Raw genomic sequence first — 13,629 nt, forward strand, 5'->3', positions numbered from 1 at the left:
TGGCTAGCTCAAGCCGCCACCTCTGCCATTGTGATCACTCGGCTGTATTTAGCATGTTGGCTCAAGCAGAGTTAGGAAGGAGGGGGCGAAGATGATGATGGATTACAAAGACAAGATTATGATGCTCATTACTTTAGGCATTTGTACGGGTGCCTCAGACAGTAGTGACCAGCAAAGCTAAGTCTCTTGCCTGTTGCAAGGAAAACCATGGAAAAATAAATCTATTTTAGTAAAAGTATTACTTGTGAGGGGTTTTGTGTGTTTGCAGTTGCATCAATAAGAGATTTGACTGTATTTAACTGCTAGTGCCCAAATTATGTAAATGTTCAAATTTGGATGCCTAAAGTTCGTAATCTAAATATATGTTTTGGCACCTAAATAAAAGTGAACTGTTATTCTGGGATGCTGAACACCCCACCTAAATAAAAGTGCCTAAATATGGATTTTGGTGGCTGATCTAGGCATCGAAGTTGGAAAATTTAGGCCCAAATGTAAAGTGCAAATAAGTGAGTTTCTAATAAAACATTTATGTAATTAATGTCTTCCCTAACTGACTTCTTTTTCTCCTATCCCAGGGTGATAGAGTTGTATTGTTTAGCCAGTTTACTATGATGCTGGACATTTTAGAAGTTCTCTTAAAACAGCAACAGCACCGATATATTAGGCTGGATGGGAAGACACAGATTTCTGAAAGGTAAGTGAAACTTCCTTTGCATGAGGTGGGAGTAAGTTAATGCAGATGTGCCGTTGCTTTTCCCACAAAGTTGAGAATTTCAAGTGTAGATACTGACTACGGCAATCGGAGGGGTTCTCCCATCATGTAGTTAATCCACTTTCTCCTTAAGAGGTGGTAGCTAGATTGACGGAAAAATTGTTCCTTCAGCCTAGCACTATCTACATGGGGGGGTTTGTTTAACGAGGTTGCTCAGGGATGTTGATTTTTCACACCCCTGAGTGACATAGCTGGATTGACTTAACTTTTGAGTGTAGACGTCCCTGTCCCTCCACTTGGCTCTCCTTTCTCCACTAAACCAAATTTGAGTTTCTTGTCTTCACCGGCTGGTCCCCTGATATTCTCCTCTTTCGTATCTTCCCTTTGTTTCTTTAAGCATTGTCCTCTCCACTCTCCCACGGATGCCAGTCAATGCCCTCCTTGGCTTCTTCCACAATCTTCTCTATTTTTTCTTCTGTCACCTCCTATTTGTAGAGTGTCCTTCTGAGCTGGTTTGGAAGGCCACTAACCTCTCTTCACTCAATCTTCTCCTCCTTAAGACCCTCTTTAGCCATCTGATAGTGATTAGGATGTGAGGCTCTTGGGAGTAATGTATTTTCACATGTAAATTGGCGGGGGCGGGGTGTATTTATATTAAAAACGTGGAACTGAAAAGATATCTCTCTCCATCCTAACTGCTTTGCTTACATGTTGATTTCCCCCCCCCCCCCTCCCATTATTCTGTCTGGAAAACAGCTATTGTAATTAACAAAATTGTTTTTCACAAGGCATGATTTGTGTATGCTTTAATTTTGTAGGATACATCTGATAGATGAATTCAATACAGACATGGGTATTTTTGTATTCCTGCTTTCGACCAAAGCTGGTGGCCTAGGAATAAATTTGACTTCAGCCAATATTGTCATTCTTCATGACATTGACTGCAACCCTTACAATGACAAGCAAGCAGAAGATCGATGCCATAGAGTAGGTCAGACCAGGTAAGTTTTTAATTAATATTACACAAGCAAACTGAAGGAACAAGTGTATGCGGCGTGTGTTTGTCTCTGCCTGCTCTATAGTTGGGAGATGGTGGATATTAGGGAGATGGAAGAAAAGAGAATAAAGGTACACCGGACCCTCACTAGAACACGCGTCTACACAGTGCTAAATCGCATATGACGAGGTCGCAGCCGTGAATCCCAAATTTAATTACTTTAATTGGAAGTCATTTTAACGCGGTCCGCGCTATAACACAGTTAACGCGGTACCGTGCATGGATCCCAAATCCCGCGTTCTAGCGAGGGTCCGGTGTATTAGAAAACAACGTGCTGAGGAGAGTGGCAGGCAAGTGGAGGGTAGACAGAGTGCACATGGAGGAAATCAGAAGGAAGATGAACTGGGACTTGGATAAGCTGGAGAATGCATGTTTGAGGTGGGTTGTATGTGTGATAAGAATGGGAGAAGAGCAATCAGCAAAGAAAATATGGGAGAAAGATGGCAGCAAGAAAGGTCATGAAAGACTGAGGATATGGTGGAAGGACTGTCAGCGTATGTCTATACTATGAAATTAGGTCGAATTTATAGAAGACGGTTTTATGTATTCAAGTGTATGTCCCCCCCCCCCCCCCCCCCCACAGAAAATGCTCCAAGTGCATTAACTCGGCAGAGCGCTTCCACAGTACCGAGGCAAGTGTCAACTTCCGGAGTGTTGCACTGTGGGTAGCTATCCCACAGCTCCCGCAGTCTCCGCTGCCCATTGGAATTCTGGGTTGAGATCCCAATGCCTGATGGGGCTAAAACATTGTCGCGGGTGGTTCTGGGTACATATCGTCAGGCCCCCGTTCCCTCCCTCCCTCCGTGAAAACAGCAGCAGACAATTGTTTCACGCCTTTTTTCTTGAGTTACCTGTGCAGACGCCATACCACGGCAAACATGGAGCCCGCTCAGGTAACCGTCACCGTATGTCTCCTGGGTGCTGGCAGACGTGGTACTGCATTGCTACACAGCAGCATCAACCCATTGCCTTGTGCCAGCAAACAGAACAGTAGGACTGGTAGCCGTCATCATCGTGTCCGAGGTGCTCCTGGTCACCTCTGTGAGGTCGATCAGGAGCGCCTGGGCAGACACGGGTGCAGGGACTAAATTTGGAGTGACTTGATTAGGTCATTCTCTTTAGTCATGCAGTCAGTCCTATTGAACCATCTTATGGTGAGCAGGCAGGTGATATGGATTGCTAGCAGTCCTATTGCATCATCTTCTGCCGGGCAGGCAAGAGATGAGGATGGCTAGCAGTTCCATTGTACCATCTTCTGCCGAGCAGCCATGAGATGTGGATGGCTTGCAGTCCTTCTGCACCGTCTGCTGCCAGCCAAAGATGTAAAAGATAGATGGAGTGTATCAAAACAAGAAATAGACCAGATTTGTGTTGTACTCATTTGCAAAACACCTCCTCCCCCCCCCCCCCCCCCCCCCGTCTAGTGGACTCATTCCTCTAGGTCACACTGCAGTCACTCGCAGAAGGTGCAGCGAGGTAAATCTAGCCATGTATCAATCAGAGGCCAGACTAACCTCCTTGTTCCAATAAGAACAATAACTTAGGTGCACCATTTCTTGTTGGAACCCTCCGTGAAGTCCTGCCTGAAATACTCCTTGATGTAAAGCCACCCCCTTTGTTGATTTTAACTCCCTGTAAGCCAACCCTGTAAGCCGTGTCGTCAGTCGCCCCTCCCTGCGTCAGAGCAACGGCAAACAATTGTGCATCTGAGTTGAGAGTGCTGTCCCAAGCAGTCACAATGGAGCACTCTGGGATCGCTCCCGGAGGCCAATACCGTCGAATTGTGTCCACAGTACCCCAAATTCGACCCGGCAAGGCCGATTTAAGCGCTAATCCACTTGTCAGGGGTGGAGTAAGGAAATCGATTTTAAGAGCCCTTTAAGTCGAAATAAAAGGCTTCATCGTATGGACGGGTGCAGGTTTACATCGATTTAACGCTGCTAATTTCGACCTAAAGTCCTAGTGTAGACCAGGGCTCAGAGAAGTTGGAAGAAAAAAGGACCTACGAATTTGTGCCATGGACCGAAAGGAGTGCAAGGAATCTTGGGCACCTCCTGTCCCTTGTAAGTGGGAAAAGAAGTGAAGTGAGGAAGTGATTGCACTAATTTGAGAGAGTTCGATTTTGGCAGGCCTTGGGTAGGCATGACAATTTTCTGGGAGGTATCAGGCTAAATAGCTCCAAATTGTGGAAAGGAACAAGTAATTCTGAATTCACAGTAATAATATAAAGGACTTAATCCTCTTTTTTGTGTTTCAGAGAAGTACAAGTCATAAAGCTAATCAGCAAAGGGACTATTGAGGAATCTATGCTCAAAATCAGTCAGCAGAAGTTGAAGCTAGAGCAAGATATGACTGCAGTAGATTTAGGTAAGTCTTTATTACTCATATTAGTTGATGTCATGCTTCATAGCTGTTCTCGATATCAGTGGTTCTCAAACTTTTGTACTGGTGACCCCTTTCACACAGCAAGCCGTGGAGTGCGACCCCCCCTGATGAATTAAAAACACTTTTTTATATATTTAGCATCATTATAAATGCTGGAGGCAAAGTGGGGTTTGGGGTAGAGGCTGACAGCTCGCGACCCCCTATGTACTAAGCTCTCGACCCCCTGAGGGGTCCTGACCCCCAGTTTGAGAACCCCTGCTTTATATAGAACTAAATAAATTTGCTACTTCTCCTTAAAGTGCAATTTTACTCTGAAAACTGAGTCCTTGGTGTTGAAAATCCAAACTGCTTCCCGTGTCCCCTGTTGCATTGTCACCTAGCTTTCTCTTAACTTCTGCAATGCACTTATGTAAAATAGAAATTAATATTAAAAATGCCACCAGATGTACTGTACTGATTATATTCGCTTTCCTAGTTAATTCAATAAAAACCTTAATTTTTATATCACTTGAAGCTGCCCCAGAACTCACTACTGGAATACCACAAATGCAGGGGCTGTGCTGTGGAATGTAAGTCCAGCTTGCCTCTGAATACTCTGGGCATGATGGATGATTACAGTTGATTAATCTTAGTAGTGAAAACCCAGTGGTGTTGTACACATTGAAAGAGCTACAGTCAAGTCAAAGGGGACTTCTTGTTGAAGTATAAAACTAGACAGAGCCTTACTGCTTGGATGAACAGGATTTATTCGTGTGAAATGTTTTCATTAATGCAGCACTAATGCTTTGCTTTTATTCTGCAGGAGAAGAAGGGACCATTCCAGCAGATATAGCCACATTATTAAAAGCTTCATTAGGTCTGTAAAATGTAAATAAAATAGCTGTGGATTTCACTGGCGAGAAAAAGGCAATGTGGTACACCCATGGACTTTGACGTTACTGGTGACCATAAGTTTTATGAACATTTATAACTTTTTGTAATTCCTTTACTGTATTTCTCATGGTATTGAAGATTTTTAACACTGATAGAATTCTCCAGATGCTTGAAAACAAAATGTGTAAATGCCACACACATATGTAGTGCATAAAATGTTGAATAATCCATATTTTACAAAGCAGTTTTAAAAATGGGGACCTAGTTAGTGATCACTTTACCAGATCTGCTAATGCTTAAGATTTGTCAGTATTTTTGTAATTATTTCTACCTCCCAAATATATATAAGAACTGTCTGTTTCACTGGATAATGTGTGTAGATTTTTTTTACATGTGCCTTATTTGACAATGCTCATGTCTGTTTATGCTTGTTTTTGTTCATTTGAAGTACCGTACTGTTTTTGTATCGACTTGTTCAAATAAAATTGTCTAGATGACCAGGGTCGTCTTTTTTTATTTGAAACAATGTTCCACTTTATCGGTAGGAACAAAATAAAAAGAAGCAGCTTTCAAACTATTTCAGATATTCTACTTTAACTACTCTTTGCTTAATCAAATATTGGTAGAATTTCATTTGTACTGCACTCAGAACTGTGCTGAGAAACATGGATGTAAATATTGGGTTCCTGCCCTATAGAGCTTTCAGCCTAAGGCCCTGATCCTGTTAAGACTTTATGCACTGAGAGTACTGGGTAGTTCTGTTCATTTCAGTGGGACAACTCAGTGGGTAAAAAGAAGCATGTAAGGCAAAGATTTAATTAGGGACAGGGCACAAGAGAAATCAAAAACCAAGGTAAGGAGAAGAGAGGAATCCTACCAGGATTACAAGCATAAGTTTCTTTCTTTGAAGTGGCATCTAAGATGACTCTAAACTTTGGGAACCCTCTGGAAAACAGTGCTCTTTGGAGGAGGCTATGCAAATGTTATGCAGCCCCAACCACCTCGCTTGCTGCAGTTGGGGCTGGACTTTACCTCCATTGACCTCTCCATGTCTCGGGAAACTTCTAGCATTTTGATCCAAACTCTCTTAATTTTTAGTCCCACCTTATAATTACTCTGGTTCATTAACTAGTCTATAAGGGTATGTCTACACAACAGCTGGGAGGTATGATTCCTAGTTCAGGTGAGACATACACATAACCTCTGCTCAAGGTAGATTGCTAAAAACAGCCATTTAGCTGCAGCTGCATCAACAGTTGCTTGAGCCTGCCACCCAAGTACAGTCCCATCTGACCTCCTGAATATGTGCATGGGTAGCTAGCCTGAGGAAGCAGGATGCAGTGCACCAGCTGCCTCCCGGTTGGACTTTAGAGAAGGCACCTGGGAGAAGACAGTAAAGAGCAGATGAGAGGCTGGAGAAGAAGAGTCAAAAAGCAGCAGAGAATTGCCTGAGGGAAAGAGCTGCAGGAAAGCTCAAGGAGAGCAGTAACTGTGAGCTGCTGCTGATAAGTTCAAAGGAAACTGCTGAAGGACCTGCCAAATTGAAGGAAGGCTGGTGCAGTGGCCCCTAGGAATGAGGGGAAGAACCAGCATGGTCAGTATAAGCTCGGCCCAGAAGTAAGGGTTGACTTCGGAGGGATGTCCTGGGGGGCAGGGTTAGCACTCGCAGGCAAGGAGATCTGGAAAGTGTAACACTACAGGGAGCCTTTTGGCAGATGACCTGGAGTGGCGGGCTTCAAGAGGAGCCCAGGAGAAGGTTCCCCTAAGCAAGGGAGGCCTGGGGGAATTAAATTCTGTAGGGAACTTCTTGCGGGAAAGCTGACTTGTCTTGTCCTGTAGCCCCTTGGGGGAGAAAAACAGTTCTTTGAACTCACAGGTAGGAGACGTGGAGAGTGAAGCCCTGGAACAGGGACGATGTAACTGTGACAGAGTGGTTTGTGACTCTCAGGTTAGTGACCAGGGATAGTGACCTCCTAATGGTATTCAAGACCTGCTGGGTTATAGCCTTGTTTTACTTGAGGGGCAATTGTTTTGCGGGTTTTTTGGTGTTTTTGTGTTGACTGCAAGAGAACTGTGATGCTTTATATGACTAAAAGGGTTTGAATCTGTGATTTGCTGTTAATAGAGACAATATTCCTTTGTATGGGTGGCTGAAGAGGAAACTGAAGTAGGTGTGTGGCTTGTTTCTTGCCTGCAATAGAAAGGGTGGTCCTGCCCTGCTCTGACACACCTACTGCGTTTTTCCTTTAGTCCTTGAAGTAAACAAGAACACACAACCTGCCGCTGAAAGAAAAAACTGAGCTTCACGTTGTCCAGGAGAAGACTGGAGTGGGAGTACAGAAGTAGAACAAATGAGGCTTTCTCTGAAGGAGCTGGCTCCCCGGTCTGTAGTCATCGAAAGCACAAACTAGATTAAGGAATCTCTAGGACCTCTCCAAGGTAGTTATTTTAATCTAATTTACCAGATTCCAGAATAAATGGTGAACAGGTGCTGAGGAAAGATTTAAGTTTTGAAGGAGAATTGAGCTCTTGTCCAGTTTGGTGCCACAGCTGATATGTGGGAGAAATAAAACTTGCTTTCATGCTTGTCTTTACTTATCTCTTCAGTTTACTTAATACTGCCTTTTGAGTCAGACAGCTTTAGACAGGCTCAAAATTATAGTTTTTGTTGCATCTGTTTTTTGTTCAATACTGTGAAGTTAGTGAGTGGTTTTTCTGTGGATGTTATAAATAAACATACTGAGGATCCTGTGGCCTGCAATATTAAACTGGGAGAACATGGAGGGATAATTAGTCCTGTAGTTAACTTCAGAAAAGTTATTGGGGCTAGTTAGAACAAACGGAGTGTCGGCTTAGAGCAGGGGATTGAATGTCAAAAGGTATGGATTCTGTTCTCCACTCTGCCGAATGCTCAGTGTCACCTCAGGTAAGTAATTTAACTTATATCTCTGTTTCCGCATCTGTAGAATGAGTATATAACTCATCTTTGTCAAGTGCCACGTAAAAGGCATTGTGCATATCAGCGTTTCACAGCTTCTGTTGGAGCCCCATCTTGGGTTGGACGGACAAGTGGGTGTGCCCCCTTCTTCACAGTGATTGTTGCCATCTTATTGTGTCTGTTTTTCTTTCTTCAGCTTTTCTATCTTTTTTTCTTCTCCCTCTCTCTAACTTGTTTCCCTTATTTTTTCCATTCTTTTGCTGGCTCCTCTCTCTACTCCCTGCTTTGCCCTTCCTTTTATAGCTCCACTTCCCCCACTCATCAGATAGGTACATGGTGTGCCCTTGAGGTGAGACGTGTCTGTTGGTGACAGCCAGTGCTCCACAAAACCTTGCCTGCTGCAGCTTCCTCTTGCAGCACTGTATGTGAGTTTCTCCTGTGGGAGCAGAGAGGTAAAGTTGGCTGCCTTTTAAAGAGTAACCAGTTTTACCTACCGATGCAACAGCACGTTTGAACAGAACCCACAGGGATCTGGGTTCGTGCAGTCTTCCCCACCCACATGGATGGTCTGTTTTGCCCTATGTCTCTTCCCTTTCCTCCCTCTCTGAACTAGTTTTACTGCCGCTCACATTGAGATAATCATAAAGATGTGGAATGGTACTGTCAAGACAATTTCTGTTCATAAAACTTTCCTCCATTGTCTCTTCCCCCTCCCCAACATGTTTCTCTGGAAAGTGCAGTGAAAGCAGAATTGGACGGATGAGTTTCAGAATTGCTGTATTTTAAATCTTTGAACATGGGGGAAGTGATGTAAAGTGCTGGTAGTCTCCAAACTCACCACAGCATTCCCGCTCTACCATGCTGATCAAGTTGCTTTTCTACAGTGAAAAGCATGATCAGTCACTGAGATATCGTAAATAATCATTACACGCTTAAACATATATTGAAATGCATTCTTAGTAAAAATTTGCATGCTATAGTCAGAGAGAAAAAATACACAGTCTGGTGTGTTTTTATTCCATTTTATAATCAATTATAACTGTGTTGAATTTAATACACGTTCTTCAAAACAAGAAAAGCGGATCTACAACGTAGTCTTTGGTCTTTGCTGAATCCAGGCTGTAATAGCAGGAAGTGCTTGTACTCTCTCTTTCAGAGCCGAAAGTTTCGGGTAGTTGTCTGTTAGGTCAGGCTTAAGGAACAGAAGTGTAGTACTGCACACATCCCAGTAGAAATCAGCCCAGGTTACCTGGTGAAAATGAAAGGGTAAAACAAAATTACTCAATTAGTATATACAATCAAATAGCAGACCTATTAACATCAAAGACCTGGTCGATACTGGATCCAAAATGAGGATAGAGAACCACACTTTAAATATGGGTTGGCCCCTCCTACGTTAGCCAGCTATATCTTGTTTAAATGACCTACAGGTTTCAGCGTAGCAGCCGTGTTAGTCTGTATTCACAAAAAGAAAACTAATAGTCTCTAAGGTGCCACAAGTCCTCCTTTTCTTCGATCTACAGTTACAGAAGTTATCCCCTGATGAGGTTACAATCAATTGCTTTAGCGTAAGGTGATATGTTTAAATCCTATCCATGCTATAAATTTTTAACCACGTTGTAACTTGATCCAACTGACTTGATTTAGCTGTAGACAAGGATATTAGCCTAAACTGTTTAGAAATCATGTTTGCTGAACTGATTTTAAAATGTGGTTGTAAACCAGTTCAATTTATATTCTTTTTATATGTGGCTTTGGTCAGCAGGATGGACAGGATCAATCTATGCAAATTGACTTTTGAAGCGTCCAGTGTCAAACCCTGAGGCTTTTAAGCAAAGGCTGGAACCATTATTTTTAACTCAGTTCAAACATAGCTTAACTCCATCCACGCTGAGCAGCAGTGTTTAAAATGGTTTGGTTCAAAACTGGTTCAGCAAACGTGAGTCCAGGCCTGTGGGCCTGAAATTGTGAGGGTAGTCGGAGCCTGAAAGGGTGTTAGGAAGAAAAGCAAAGAATTAAAACCAACACACAGCAAAGGATGTTTCTCAGATCTCTAGCCTCGAAGGTGAAAATTGTTTAATTTCCTCCAGTTACTTTGCTACAATGATAACTGGATTTGGAAGAGGGAAAAGAAGATACTCACAGTCTTCCCAACCAGCCACTTCTTTTCCCCTAAGAAACTTTCCAAATCTCGTAGTAGTCCAGGAGCTGTATTCGTGAGGAGGTCATTAAATATCTGTTGCTGCAAAAAAGCACATGTAAGTGGAGAGGGTGGTCAAATTCGATCCTTCTATTTCTTGAGTGCACTGTTCTATGAAACAAAAAATATAGCATAAATAAGGGCTTGGAAAACTTCATTACAATGGAGTCATTTGATCTGATGAATGGGGCCGGAAAAATATGTACTGACAAAATGATTGAGTAGTTGTACCTCTTTTGAGCATGCATGTGCGCACTGCACTATTCATGAAAGCTAACTGAGGAGCTGCCTGATATATTGATGTTGAAAAGGGCATTTTTGCACAATGTCCTTTTCTTTGGTCTGATGCTAATGAGCCTCAGTGAGTCCTGTCTTGATACCAGACACCTAGAGAAGAGGTGTGAACCCTCCACTGACTTGCAAGACCTGCACCTTGACATCAAACCAACAACTCGGTGATTTCACAGAAGCTTTTCCTTTGACGTCAGATCAGCAAGCTAGATGGGCTGAGCCGCTGGTCCAGCTAGGTCTAGTCATCTGCCTTTGGCCAACACCAGCCGCTGCAGAAGAAGGCACAAGAAACTGCAATGGACCATTTTTGGAATAACCTGTTTGTAAGTGAAGTTCTCTTCCTGCTAACAGCTGGTTTATTACGTAAAGCGTGCAGGTTTATATCCCTTTTGAATGTTATGCTAATATATCGGTGGATATTCTCATAAATGTCTAATCTTTTCTTGAACCCTACTAAGCTCTAAGTTATGATAATATCTTGTGTACAATGTCCCACAAGTTAATGATGTTGGGTAAAAAAATATTTCCTTTATCATTTAAAAACAAGTTTAATGAGATATTTCCATACCACAGTAATGGGGCCTAAAACTTCCTAGATAAACCTTCCCCATACCAATCATTTTATGTCCCTCATGTCCCCTCTTATTGGTTCCACCCTGCCCCCAAACTAATATTTTCATTCACTCCTTATATGGTAGCCTTGAACAATTTTCATTGCTGATATTGGTAGTGTTTAAAACCGTGATACTCAGACTTCAGTGGTTCAGGAGCCAAATTAGCAACCAACATTACCCAAAAGACACCCCCCCCCCCCCGTGTGTGTGTGATATGTATTATTCTCACAGCAAAATGATTGCCCAAGTATTATTATTTTATCAACTACAATTGGTTAATAACATAGTAAAAGCATCCTGACTGGCTAATAACTTAGGTTAATTAAATCAGTTTTAATATCGTGTGCTGCAAAGAGCCGCAAGAAACGCACAAAAGACCCACTGGCAGCTTGCAAGCCCCAGTCTGAATATCACTGCTTTAAAATAATAAAAGCTTGGGCTGGTGTAGAGACATGCATGGAATGGTTATGCGCCATTCCTGCTGCTTAGAACAATGAATCTATAAGAAAAATAAGAGTCAACTATTACGTATGTTCTATTTAGAGTTCTTCTTGCATAGTATATCAAATAAGATGTGTTACTGGGGTGAGAATTCTTTACTGCTTTGTTTAAAGATTTTTTGGCCAAGCAAAGCAAGGCCTTACACGCAACTCGCTGGTATTTCTCTGTGTGTAATGCAATAACTTCTAAAAACCACATCTGCTTAATTCCAACGTTGCAGGGAATGTTCTCTGTATCAATGAGCATAATCGTGTTCGTTCTGGTATGCACAGCAGGGTGTACTTGGACTACATAAGCAACAAAGTGTGTGATTGTCATACAATGACCCCACCTGGAGCACCCTCATGCAACAGGCCACAGCGCAACAAGCATGTCTGCCTCAGTTTCCTCTCTCAGGTAACCCAAAGGACTCAACTTCAGGCTCTTTTGCTTAAATACTACTTCCCCTGGGAGCCAGTTCCTTACAAAGCGTAGTATAAATCAGCTCATAACAAAAGTCCCAAAACATAGTCTGTCAACCCCCATACATGTAGTCCTCAAAATCCTACACTTTCCAGCGAGAACCCGCACAGCCTTTATGCTGGAAGATGCTCTTTAGAACCCCCCTCGCTTCTCCAGCCCTGTCACCATTCCTCTGGGTCCAGCTCTTGGACCCTGAAGATGTCAGTGGAAAGCCCCTCCTCTGCTCCTCTTACTTTAAACAGTGTGGCACTGGCTGTCTGGCTTGAAGATGCCAGATAGCAAATCCCTTTGCTCTTGCTGCTCTCTTGCTGCTTCTTGGAACTCATCAGTCAGTTTCTGGAAGTTTTCATCTGACTCAATCCACTCTGAATCACTGAGCCTTTCTAGCCCCCTTGCCCTCGCCTTGCCCTTTTAATTGGCCAAACGGGAGCACCTGTCCTGGCACAAGGGCACTGGACCGACTTCGTTCACTGGGCCAGCCACTGTGTGACGGCCATTGTCTAGTTTTACTGATTTTAAAGTCTTATTTTAGGTGTTTATATGACCCCCATTGCTATAGTGTCTTTTAATATGGTTCTTCTCTCAACACCCCTGCGAGGTAGTAGTATCCCCATCTGGGGAACTTAGGGACAGAGACACAAAATGGCTGGCCCAACATCACATGGGAAGTAGGAGTGGAACAAGGAAGTGAGCCTCCCAAGTCCCAGACTAACCACCTCACGCAAACAACATCAGATACCATGTATAAACCATCAAGTACAATATTGCACCCAAATGGCTAAATAACATTAGAATGGCCGTATTGGGTCAGACCAAAGCTCCATCGAGCCCAGTATCCTGTCTTCCGACAGTGGCCAATGCCAGGTGCCCCAGAGGGAATGAACAGAACAGGTAATCATCAAGTGATCCATTCCCCATCGCCCACCTAATAGCAAAACAAAAATGTTTCTTTTACATTACTTGCTACCTGAACTTGATCTGATGTAGCACAATAAACAATTATCTGATAGTAACATCTTCGTCTGGTCAACTGAAAACCTTACATATTTCCCCTATTCGTGCTGTCTGCTGGCCTTTTGTATTTTTCCCCATTTTCACAATGATAGGCTGTGAAGTCAGTTCAATTTTTGTTCTTGGTCTGTTTCACTTTCAGGTCTCAGTTGCTTCAGTGTTTGGTTGTTGCATCCACAAGCCAAGGAGGAACCAGGAGAGGTTTCCCTATGCTTTCATCGGAGGAACAGCAGAGCTTCCATATACTCCTCCTAATGGTTTTTTAATTAAAATTTCTTTCGCCAATGCATGTTGAGTCATGTCAGATTTCTGGATTTTTCGTGACCTCTCAGAGGCTTGTGACTTGGCTCAGCACCTTCAACTTGCTGTGAATAATATCAAGAGGGACTGACTTTTGTGAGGTGATTGCTAAGTACCTCCTGCTTGGCAGATGTCGAGAGGCATTCCGATGTCATGTCACTGACTCAGCTGCTCTAGCTTGCAAAATGGAGCGAGAAATGTTTCTCTTAAAACCTTCCCAGTAGGCTGCAATCTCAAACCTAAAGGTAGGTAAGAGTTCTACGCGTGAGGAGGTCCTGAGCCATA

The 13,629-nt window shown here is 43.0% G+C and overlaps 2 protein-coding genes across 10 annotated transcripts in view; one reads left to right on the forward strand and one right to left on the reverse strand.

Moving 5' to 3' along the window:
• SMARCAD1 (SNF2 related chromatin remodeling ATPase with DExD box 1) overlaps positions 1-5,524 on the forward strand; it is a 77,857-nt gene extending 72,333 nt beyond the window's left edge. For all 9 annotated transcript variants that reach the window (XM_074950605.1, XM_074950601.1, XM_074950604.1 and 6 more), the window contains 4 exons: positions 576-694; positions 1,531-1,713; positions 4,027-4,136; positions 4,957-5,524. In XM_074950605.1, the coding sequence (XP_074806706.1) occupies positions 576-694; positions 1,531-1,713; positions 4,027-4,136; positions 4,957-5,018 (474 nt within the window). In that variant the 3' untranslated portion in view covers positions 5,019-5,524. The remainder of the gene's footprint in view (positions 1-575; positions 695-1,530; positions 1,714-4,026; positions 4,137-4,956) is intronic.
• A 3,449-nt stretch (positions 5,525-8,973) lies between these two features.
• Positions 8,974-13,629, reverse strand: part of HPGDS (hematopoietic prostaglandin D synthase) — a 76,609-nt gene continuing 71,953 nt past the window's right edge. The window contains exons 5-6 of the mRNA XM_074949977.1: positions 10,109-10,207; positions 8,974-9,214 (exon numbers count right to left, since the gene is read on the reverse strand). Of these exons, the coding sequence (XP_074806078.1) occupies positions 9,050-9,214; positions 10,109-10,207 (264 nt within the window). The 3' untranslated portion in view covers positions 8,974-9,049. The remainder of the gene's footprint in view (positions 9,215-10,108; positions 10,208-13,629) is intronic.

The sequence above is a fragment of the Natator depressus genome, chromosome 4, assembly GCF_965152275.1.
Source record: "Natator depressus isolate rNatDep1 chromosome 4, rNatDep2.hap1, whole genome shotgun sequence".
NCBI classification, from domain to species: domain Eukaryota; kingdom Metazoa; phylum Chordata; order Testudines; family Cheloniidae; genus Natator; species Natator depressus.